A 12,146-nucleotide genomic window follows, 5' to 3' on the forward strand; every position below is an offset into this window, starting at 1 on the left:
GACCTGTGTCTGAAGGTTGCAGGTTCAATTCCCAAGTAAGACACTGCTGTTGTTTTGTTTAAGCAAGCGGCTTAACCTGTGTTTCAGTAAATATATCCAGCTGTATAAATGGATAGTATGAAAAAAAGTCTCTGTAGATAAGAGCGTAGTGTAAAGTGTTAAATCCCATCAGGCAAGGCACAGGCACAGGCACAGTGTTAGCTCACACAAAACATTCTCACACAAAATCCATCAATTCCCATGAAAGCAAGAAAATGCAAGAAAACAATATCATTCATGAATCACAATCTGCCTTTGCATCCATTTTTAAAAAAGACACAAAATGCCTTTTAAAATATTTAACAATGATACTTTATTGAGTGCAGCACTTAGATCAAGGTACTAATATGAATCTTTAATGAACAGTTGTGTATAGCACCACATCACTTGATCTGTTAAAATTTCAGCATTATCAGGAGTTCTGTCTGTTATGTCCTTATCAGTGTGCCATACTACAGCAGTAATGGAGGAACTGGCTAATAGAGAGGGAAACTGCTGCATGACTCTCCTGAACCCACCATTTACACAATCAAATAAACTTCAGAAGCTACAATAAGGCATAAAGTGGTATTTATATGAATAGTTTCATTATTATGAAGCAATGACATCAGTTTAAATTTGCAGAACATAAAGAAGATTAATGTTTTTGAAAATGTATTTTTTTTCTTTCACAGTCTCTTACCCTGTCGCACAGAAGCCATTTGCACTGAATCACATAGGTGCAGACTCATTAAGCTCCTGGCTTTACACAACAAACAGGCTAACTGAGCATCTGAAGGAAGGAGATAAGCTCAATGTAACTCTGCTGTTGCTGAGTGGGAGAAAGCGAAGCACTTCATAATGTGCATGCTTCCTCTTTTTCTACGTACAAACAAGGACTTAAATTCAGTGTTAATCCATTTTCACTTTGTTCATAAAAAAATACATGAATCTTGTGAACGTAAAGTGAGTACACGGGCTGAACAAAATGCAGCCGCACGCATTCACCGTTCTCTGGCCGGGGAAATGGACGAGCCCCCTAAACGGCTTGTACCGCGAGCCGCCCCCAGGGGCGTGTCTGCGCGAGCAGATTCACACAAAAGGGCGCGAGAGGCGCAGCATTCACAAGCATGCAGTCACCTGCATCTCGTCCAGCTTGGACTGGATGTCGGGGGGGAAATCGGCCGCTCCGCAGGTGAAGGGGTCAAACGGCTCAGCGCCGAAAAGGTCTGTACCTGGAGGGGAGAGAGACGGGTCAGGAAAACGCCAACACGCCACTCCTGTTCGCCGTGCTGGGTGGGGGGGTGGGGGGGTGCTTCAGCAGGAGGAGACGCTAATTCAGCATTTTCACAGTGATAATCTAGCATTCAGATGAAAAAAGGTTTTCCGCAAAACGCATGTGTAAGGTGTGTGATGCACAGATTTACTAGCACTTTCTAGGAGCTATGACAACATATCTCTGAACAAACAGAATCGCTATATAAATGTCATAGGGCAGCTGTTTTGCATGGATATCTAAATAAAGCCTCAGTGTGGGTCCCCCTGCAGACGGCACGCTTGGGGCCCCCTGCACAGCCCCAGTGTGGGTTCTCATGCACAGCCCCAGAGTGGGTCCCCCTGCACAGCCCCAGAGTGGGTCCCCCTGCCCAGCCCTAGAGTGGGTCCCCCTGCAGATGTCAAGCGTAGGTCCCCCTGCACAGCCCCAGTGTGGGTTCTCATGCACAGCCCAGAGTGGGTCCCCCTGCACAGCCCCAGAATGGGTCCCCCTACACAGGCCCAGAGTGGGTCCCCCTGCACAAACCCAGTGTGGGTCCCCCTGCACAACAGCAGAGTGGGACCCCATTCACAACTCCAGAGTGGGTTCCCCTATGAAGGCCCAAAGTTGGTCCCCCTGTGCAGGCCCAGAGTGGGTCCCCCTGCACAAGCCCAGCATGGGTCCCCCCTGCACAGCCCCAGAGTGGGTCCCCCTGCAAATGCCAAGCATGAGTTCCCCTGCATAAGCCCAGTGAGGGTCTTGTTGGGGGCGAGGGCGGGCAGCACAGGGTTGTACTCACTCAGATGAGAGGGTCTTGTTGGGGCCGAGGCCGGGGGCGTGCCATTGCTGGCTGGTACCGGTGTCAGAGGAGGAGCAGGAGAGAATGGAATCATGTCAAAAACATCGGTGGGAGCCGCTTTTGCAGGCACACTTCCTGCCTGCAAATACAGAAAAAACAGACTGTGCTAGCCCAGTAAACAGACATCACCATCAGTGCTAACTGTGCTAGCTCAGTAAACATGCATTGCCATCGCTGCTAACTGTGCTAGCCCAGTAAACAGACATCACCATCAGTGCTAACTGTGCTAGCTCAGTAAACATGCATCACCACCACTGCTAACTGTGCTAGCCCAGTAAACAGACATCACCATCACTGCTAACTGTGTTAGCCCAGTAAACAGACATCACCATCGTTGCTAACTGCGCTAGTCCAGTAAACAGACATCACCATCGCTGCTAACTGTGCTAGCCCAGTAAACAGACATCACCATAAGTGCTAACTGTGCTAGCTCAGTAAACATGCATTGCCATCGCTGCTAACTGTGCTAGCCCAGTAAACAGACATCACCATCGCTGCTAACTGTCCTAGCCCAGTAAACAGACATCACCATTACTGCTAACTGTGCTAGCCCAGTAAACAGACATCACCATCGCTGACAACTGTGCTAGCCCAGTAAACAGACATCACCATTACTGCTAACTGTGCTAGTCCAGTAAACAGACATCACCATCACTGCTAACTGTGATAGCCCTAGAAACATGCATATTCTGTATGAGATAGACATACTCACACACATGTACATACATGCTCAGACACACACACACTCACACATACATACACACAAACATGCACGCACACACAAACACGCACACAAGCACACACACACACACAGAGACACACTCACACACAGACACACACACATAGACACTCACACACACACACACACATGCATACACACCCACACCCACTCACTCACACACGCACACACACGCACACACACTCACACACACACACTCACACACACACGCACACGCACTCACACACACACACACACACACACGCATGCACACACACACTCACACACACACACACACACATGCACACACGCATGCACACACACTCACACACACACCCACACGCACTCACACACACACACACACACACACACACACACACACACACACACACACATGCACACACACACTCACACACACACCCACACACACTCACACACATGCACACACGCACTCACACACAAACACAGACACACACACAAACACTCACACACACACGCATGCACACACACACACACTCACATACACACACACATGCACACACACACACAGCAGTGGAGCAGGTGAGAAGCAGAGACAGTAACAGGCTTTACTCGAGGGCGGGGGAGGCTGTATCCGCTGCGGGGCTTTGGCAGAGGGGGTTTAGCAGGGGGAGGGGTTAACAGGCCAGCGGACAGGCTAGAGTCGGGGGAGCTCATAGGAGTGAGAGTGACAGAAGAGATTTCTAAGCAGGAGAACGAAGTCAGGTTGTGACACCAGAAGAGAGAGGACGGCCTGGTCGTCATGTAGGCCTCGTTAGTAGAGTTTATATGCAGAAGCTGTAGAGAGATCAAACAAAGCGCATTTAACCAGAGAGGGAAGCACTCCTGAACAAAGAGAAAACAAGACCTGGAGCAGAGGATAGACAGTCATACTGAAATTCACAGAGGAAGAGGCTGCAATCAAATTCACATTGATTCACAGCAGACGTTTGGCTGTGATTTTCATTCCTAATTCCTAAACTTACAGGCGACACTTGGGCTAGCATCAACTGCTCCTCCAGAACCTGCAGTTGCTTTTTCAACTCAGAATTCTCTGTTTCTAATTCTTGAATCTAAGAAACAGAAGGAAAAAAACACTTTAATCCAAAACCAGGTGACAGAAAAGACACTTTGCATTAATAACAGTAAAAAAAGAATTATAAAAAAAAGTTTTCAAACTGTAAAAAAGCAATAATGTCTTATAACTTACTCCTATAATCAAATATATCTGTGTGCAGGAACAATATACCGGCACCTCTATGGATTCCAGTTTTATTTGTTAAGAATACCATCATTTCTAAGACTGCCACAATGCCTTAAACTCAACAGATTTCGATTGGAGGCCCTTCCCAAGTAGTAAGATAGCAACTCTGAAACTGTGAATGTTCGATTCTATATATAGATACCTGCTAGCTTTATATATAGGCTTTATATCTTATATATAGGTCTAAGTGAGCCATTTCTTTAAGCTTATTTTATTTGGTTGAGTTATTAAATGAAATATTTTTTTCATCCTGAAACTAAAAAGCTCATACTGGCCATTGAAGGGAAGATTGATTCGGCTCATTCAGAAACTGAATGATGTAACAAACATGGCATTTCAGATTATAGCCAATCAGCAATGTGACCGTTCAGTCTGCCACCAATCAGAAGTGAGATCAATGAGAATAACCATTACAGAACAGGCCTACCATGTCAGACCTCCAGCTCTTGTGTTAAGAAATGACATGTCTAACATCAAAAGGAAATATAATACTTTAAACACAGAAAAACAGTTGTACAGTGTTTAAATTCACTGAAAGCTATAGCCAACCAGTAAAATCTAAAAGAACATGTTTGCATGGATATCAACATCATTTGAGCAAATATTTGTGAATATTCCCCTCATAATCTAAGGCAGTGAAATGGATGATGTAATGTTCAGGAGTAAGTGGTATTGGCCAATCTGGGGATCTGGGGTCTCACTCGTTTCTGCAAGCCTCCAATCTGCTTCCTCGTCTCCACATCCTTCCCCCCAGACTCCAGGAACTTCTTGTACGCCAGGTCAAACGCCTGGCCGATGGTTAGCGTTATCTCCTCAGCCTAAAACGCAACGGGTGGAGCCGTTAACAGGAGAGCTGGCTTTGATTCATACACACACACAGTGCAGTCACCCTGCATGCACAGTACACCCCCTAATGCTGGCATCCTGCACACACAGTGCGCCCCCTAATGCCGACATCCTGCACACACAGTACTCCCACTAATGCCATCACCCTGCACACACAGTGTACCCCCTAATGCCATCACCCTGCATGCACAGTGTACCCCCTAATGCCATCATCCTGCACACACAGTGCGCCCCCTAATGCCATCACCCTGCACACACAGTACTCCCACTAATGCCATCACCCTGCACACACAGTACGCCCCCTAATGCCATAACCCTGCACACACAGTACTCCCCCTAATGCCATCACCCTGCACACACAGTGTACCCCCTAATGCCATCACCCTGCATGCACAGTACACCCCCTAATGCTGTCACCCTGCACACACAGTGCACCCCCTAATGCCATCACCCTGCACACACAGTGCGCCCCCTAATGCCATCACCCTGCACACACAGTGTGCCCCCTAATGCCATCACCCTGCACACACAGTGTGCCCCCTAAAGCCGGCACCCTGCACACAGAGTGCGCCCCCTAATGCCATCACCCTGCATGCACAGTGTACCCCCTAATGCCATCACCCTGCACACACAGTGCGCCCCCTAATGCCATCACCCTGCATGCACAGTGTACCCCCTAATTCCATCACCCTGCATGCACAGTGTACCCCCTAATGCCATCATCCTGCACACACAGTGCCCCTCCTAATGCCATCACCCTGCACACACAGTGCGCCCCCTAATGCCATCACCCTGCACACACAGTGCGCCCCCTAATGCCATCACCCTGCATGCACAGTGCACCCCCTAATGCCATCACCCTGCACGCACAGTGCGCCCCCTAATGCCATCACCCTGCATGCACAGTGTACCCCCTAATGCCATCATCCTGCACACACAGTGCGCCCCCTAATGCCATCACCCTGCACACACAGTGTACCCCCTAATGCCATCACCCTGCACACACAGTGCGCCCCCTAATGCCATCACCCTGCATGCACAGTGTACCCCCTAATGCCATCACCCTGCATGCACAGTGTACCCCCTAATGCCATCACCCTGCACACACAGCGCGCCCCCTAATGCCATCACCCTGCACACACAGTGCGCCCCCTAATGCCATCACCCTGCATGCACAGTGTACCCCCTAATGCCATCACCCTGCATGCACAGTGTACCCCCTAATGCCATCACCCGGCACACACAGTGCGCCCCCTAATGCCATCACCCTGCACACACAGTGCGCCCCCTAATGCCATCACCCTGCATGCACAGAACTCTCCTAAAGTTCCACAGGCAGAGGACATACTCACGCATTTTTCACTGTCAAACACATAACAGAGGTGTTTGTTGGACTCGGAGTCTTTGCAAATGAAGGTGAAAATCCTCTTGTCAGTTTTGTCATCAGCGCAGAATGATATCCTGTGCAACTGGCAATTGTACAGCACATCCTGAAAGAAGATAAATCACATGACAAAGCTGAGTGCACTCTACTATGAGCAAACACTGAGCTTTCGCCTCATTCGTTATTGAGCCTGGCATTGTACCATTTGAGCTGTTCTGCCCATGTCAGGGAAGGCATGATGTACTGGGCCATGTGAAACTATTTGCCCCTTCCCGATTTCCTCAATTACTGCATATTTGTCACACTGAATGATTTCAGATCTTTAGACAAAATGTAATATCAGACAAAAGGGAACCCGAGTAAACACAAAACACATTTTAAAATTATTGTTTCACTTATTTAAAATAAAAAGAAAAAAAAACACCCATATTTTAATATGAGGTTAAAGAGCAGACTGTCAGCTTAAATTTAATAATGCAGTTCCGTGTGGGAAGTACAGCCCTTGTAGACATACCCCCCCCCCCCCCCCCCCCCCAAGGTAATTGGACAGTTGGCTGTTCAGTTGTTTCTTGGCCAGCTGTGTGTTGTTGCACAATTAGTTCATGCACTAGAAAGCTAACAAAAGGTCTACAGCTAATTATAAGTGTGGGACTTGCATTTGGAGTCTGTTGCTGCTGTCTCTCAACATGAGGACTAAAATAACAACTGTTCGATATAATGATATTGAGCTCAACAACAGCAAATGACCACAGAGGACCACTGCAGTGGATGACCAAAAAATACTTTCAATTGTGAAGAGTAACCTCTTTTCAACTGTTGAAGAGATTAAGAGCACTCTAGAGTGTAAGCATAGATTTGTAAAGAATTTCTTGAAAAGGGCATTAGAAAACCTGCAGAGTTCTGGAACAAAGTCTTATCGACAGCTGGGGCAGTTATTGACCAGTACCAAAGTGATGGAAAGAGAAAAGTGTGGAGAAAGAAAGGAACTGATCATGATCCAAAGCACCCCCATCATCTGTAAGACAATTCTGAAGTACAGAAACATCTGCTCAATTTCAAGTAAATGCCTGAAATCTCATTGGACAGTGCTTCACCTTGCAGCAGGACAATAGTCACATGTACACTGCCAAAGCAACCAAGGAGTTTTTCAGGGCAAAAAAGTGGACTGTTCTTGACTGACTAAGCCAATCACCTGTCCTGAAGCCAACTGAACATGCGCTTCACTTTCTGAAGACAAGACTGAAGGTAAAATGGCCCAAAAACAAGCAGGAGCTGAAGATGGCTGCAGTACAGGCCAGGCAGAGCATCACCAGGGAAGACATCCAGGGTCTGGTGTTGTCTATGGGTAGCAGACTTCAGACAATCATCCAATGCAAAGGATTTGCAACCAAGTACTAAATATATAGGGGGGGGGGGGCTGTAATTCCTACAATTAAATACCCTCTAAATAAGGCTGACAGTCTCCTCTTTAACCTCATATTCATTTTTTAATTTCAAATCCAATGTGCTGGAGTACAGAGCGAAAACAACAACAATTGTGCCACTGTCCCAATTAATTGTAAGTCCCATACAGTTGCATTTAACTGTATATCCCATGAGCATATGGGAGGTCATATGTATTTCCCAAATGACAAATCCCTCTAAAACCTGAGAACCAGGTTCTGTTCGAATGAAACGCCACACAGTGGAGCCAGAAACAGCTCAATCGCTCACTGAGACGTTCAGAGGACGAGAGGCCCAACGCTACTGCACCCAGTGTACACAGCAAACGCACCTGTGTCCACATCCACTGGGGGGCAGCAGACGCACTGGTCTGATGATGTCAGCAGATCAACCTTGCTTCTGAAGTTGTGTGTATATAAGAAGTCCTAGACCTATTTAACTCAGTTATGGTCCCATTGAGTTCAGTGGGTCTAAATCATCGAATTATAAATGTCCTGACTGAACCAAGTTATAAAGAATTGCTAAAAAAAAACATAAATAAATAAAAAAACAAAGCATAAAAAGCCTTGCTTACTACTTGGGGTTTGCAGCACATATGTTGCCAAGCATGCATTCTTATAATGAGACTACCTTGAGTCTTAACCTTTCAACCTCGTTTTGGTTGAAATGCCTGTTAAAAATAAGCAGGACTCACTGCAGGATAGCCTGTCAGTGACAAGACTGCCTGAGTTCAGCGGTGTCATCAGTGTCTAAGAACTGTTGCTCGTTCCCACATTTGATATTTCATGCTCAACGTGTGTGCTTACCCCTATCTTACACTTCACTCTTGCCGAAAGAGTACCCGAAGTGTCTAATGTTTGTGAACAATTTAGAAAGGCGAACAGTTAGGACAGAGGAGCGGTTTGGCCTGAAGAATAGTTTTGGGTACGCTATAAAAAAAGACTGCACATTGCCTGTAGTTTGTACCATTAATACCAAAAGGCAATGACACAAAAACCTTGGAGGTTATTTGACACCTCCGTGACAGGAAAGATAATGCTGTAAGATGTAAATGTTCTTTCCTGTTCCAGCAAAAATGGAATCTTGTTAAATTTGCCTTGCCTTGTCCCATTAATTCTTCACTGTGATAGTGAAGTTAAACTCAACAAGTTTGGGTTTTTCATCAAAAGAAGATTATGGCAGGGAAATACAGACAGATGTGACATTTTATATCTGGGTACATCTCTGCGTACATAATTTTACATTTTACAATGCCAGAACATTCTGAATGAAACATTCTGTTCATGACATTTTATTGTTCACAAGGGGAGATACATTCTTTTAACTAGTGCTGATCTCTGTAAACCATCCAAAAATACATAGCTTGTCAACAGCAAGAAAAGAGCCAATAGTCCAGGTTCAAAACAGCTCCAAATGCAAGAATCTGCTACAGTTTTCTCCAAAAGATGGATAACCCATAACCAGTGATTTTTCTAAAGTTAAACTTTTCTTAAAGATCAACCACTCAATCAACACTGTGACCTGATGTAAGCTGAGTGTACAAAAACCTACAAACACAAAGCTGTTTGTTCATATTGACAAGTTTAATCAAATTTAAGTTGTTAAAGGCAGTACCTCATTACATACTCCTTCTGAAGCACAGCTTTGCAAAGCCTGTGTATGACTCAGAGACTACGGCATTGCACATTATAACGCACCTTTGTTTTTGGGTCTAATAGCTTCACACCGTAGATTGAGATTTGCAGTTCCACTTTCGGAGTTTTCTGGCCCTCAGACTTCTTGATATGCCTCTGGAACTGTGAAGGTAGAAGGGACAAATGAACTGGGCCCTTCAAAAGCAGGCGCTACGCTGGAAAAGCACCCCTAAGTACTGAGTGCTTTTGCTCCAGTAAGAAGGAACTCCACGCACAAACTAACCAGAGGAAAAATGAGATCAAGGTAAGAAGAGCTTCAACTGGCTGGACACATAACACTGATCTCTATTTTGTCAATTTTCCTCTTGGAAAAATAAAAATGATTTGAGCATACCATTTGTAACACAAGAATGCAAGAAAGTAGAAAAAGCAAAGAAAAAATGTGTTCATCAAGTGTGGAGTTCATCTCACCCAGGAAGAAAAATAACTCCAAGACTGAATTCATCATTCTTACCTTGGTTAGATGAGAACTCCACACTTGACATCCACTGCCTTTGTGGTTAAGACCAGAGAAATAAAGGACGGGAAAACACAGAGGAAGAAAGAAAAGGGTTAACGGAAGGATAATACATAAATATGTGAAAGAAGAGGAAACATAATTCAAATAGGGAACCAGGGGTTGATCAAGTGTGAACTCAGCCTGAATCCTTTCCCCACCGCTGTTTGCACAGATTAAATCATGGGTGTCAGAATTCACGCCAGTGATTCATTTGAGCCACCGATGGACTAAAAAATCCACAGACCGTTCTCTCAATGCCCTTAACTGGCCGCTGATTGATAGGAAAGCACAAATACCGGCAGAGACTGTGGTCCTCCTGGACAGGAGTTTGACACCCCTGGCTTAACCCAAGAACATTTTTAGCATCATTAGCAGAGCGACGTTATTGTAGTGATGTGTAATTCTTTATCCCTCGTTTGCTCCTCTGCACCGTTTCACTTTCCATATAAAAACTCTGACTGAAACACAGCCGAGCACACGCAGAAGCCGCCAAAGTCATTATGCCGGGTCATTTGACAAATGAGGGCTGTGTAAAAAATAATGCCAAGGCAGTCTGAGAGACAAGCAGGGACTCGCGCTTATCTCTGCAAGCGCTCCAAACAAACAGGGCCTGTCGGCAGCCAGGAAAGAGCCATTCATCTTCATTCAAGACAGCTCCACAAGCAAGAATGTGCTACAGTCTTCTCCAAAAGATGGATAGACGGAATCCTCCATAATCAATAACATGTGATTATTATTTAAAATGTACAACTTTTCTTAATAATCAGCTATTCAGTCCATACAGCATGCACACACTATAAACACAAAGCTGTTAATTCATTTTGACTAGATAATACAGTCAATAAATATATCACTATACACGACTGCATCACCGATATTTTACAGCTGATGCTGACACGCTTACCTCAATAAATACACATGCACGCATACATGCATGCACACACAGACACGCACACATGCACACACACATGTACACATGCACTCGCACACATACACACACATGCACACACACACATGAACGCACACACACATGCACGCACACATGCATGCACACACACACATGAATGTGCGTGCACACACACATGCATTCACACACGCACGCACACACACACACACACACACACATAATGCCACTACATTTCCCAAGGGAAAGCCTAATGAAATGATTATACCAGGGTCACTAAAGCTGTGCTTTCACCTTGAATGTCCAAGGCCAGAGGAAAAACGCAATTCACTGCACATTTGCTAAGTCTATTTCCAAGAATTTCTGAGTTTAACTTCACTGTTAAATTGGCCTGTGTGTTACAATCAACAACAATTTTATTTTTCTCTATTGTTCTACTGAGAAATTAAAATAACCTGCTTATTTCTGGCACCTGAGAGACAAGCCAGTGAGACTGAGACTTGAGTAGTGCAGTCTCAGAAACTTCTGTTGCTTCTGTTATCCTAGCATTCAAGTCTTATGTTATAAAAAATACTAACATAAGATTTGGGTCCTCTATAAATAAGATGAGTAAAACTCCCAACTAATGAGCTGGGATCACGGGCCATTCAGAGTGAGGAAAACAAGAAGATCTCCATGTTTTCTGTGACCCCACAGCAGCAATAGTTTCCGTTATCTTCCACATGTATCCGAAATACACACACTGCTTTGCATATTTACACTCTGCACTCTGTATTGTAATTTAGCTGCCATGAGCAAATAATATGACAATATAAAATCAGTACCACATAAGTCATACTGTACTGGTCAAATCATTTTCCTTCAGTTTTAACATGCTTTAAGACCATACTTTAAGACCAGACAGGGCCAGTTACTTTGCTACATTTTAACAATGGCACCATAATAATCTTTTATCCATCACTTATAAAAAGGAACAGATAACCGCTCTTCCAAAGGGCGCCAATAGAGTCCAGGTAATGGACTGGAAATGATTTCCGCCACTCTTGGAGAGAAATGTAAGAATGCTATTATTGTTAAAAGACCCTTAACTACAGGTTTCTGATCCTTACATACATGCATGCGCACAGCCAGCAGGATAGAGAGAGTGAGAAAAATTTCAACTGAACTATACTATGGTCGTACAGGCAATAGATATGCTCAAAATGAAAGGCTATAAGTACTGCATGAACAGCTGTTAAAATACG

The 12,146-nt window shown here is 45.0% G+C and overlaps 1 protein-coding gene across 9 annotated transcripts in view; it reads right to left on the minus strand.

Annotated features, from left to right (window-relative positions):
* gulp1a (GULP PTB domain containing engulfment adaptor 1a) overlaps positions 1-12,146 on the minus strand; it is a 146,044-nt gene that overhangs the window by 2,155 nt on the left and 131,743 nt on the right. For 6 of the 9 annotated variants that reach the window (XM_035394547.1, XM_035394546.1, XM_035394551.1 and 3 more), the window contains exons 5-11: positions 9,503-9,601; positions 6,331-6,468; positions 4,834-4,950; positions 3,855-3,941; positions 3,442-3,666; positions 2,073-2,211; positions 1,159-1,253 (exon numbers count right to left, since the gene is read on the minus strand). In XM_035394547.1, coding sequence (XP_035250438.1) covers positions 1,159-1,253; positions 2,073-2,211; positions 3,442-3,666; positions 3,855-3,941; positions 4,834-4,950; positions 6,331-6,468; positions 9,503-9,601 — 900 coding nt within the window. The remainder of the gene's footprint in view (positions 1-1,158; positions 1,254-2,072; positions 2,212-3,441; positions 3,667-3,854; positions 3,942-4,833; positions 4,951-6,330; positions 6,469-9,502; positions 9,602-12,146) is intronic. The other 3 variants (XM_035394553.1, XM_035394554.1, XM_035394552.1) reach the window with 2 other exon arrangements.

Source organism: Anguilla anguilla, chromosome 15, assembly GCF_013347855.1.
Source record: "Anguilla anguilla isolate fAngAng1 chromosome 15, fAngAng1.pri, whole genome shotgun sequence".
In the NCBI taxonomy this organism is placed as follows: Eukaryota; Metazoa; Chordata; class Actinopteri; order Anguilliformes; family Anguillidae; genus Anguilla; species Anguilla anguilla.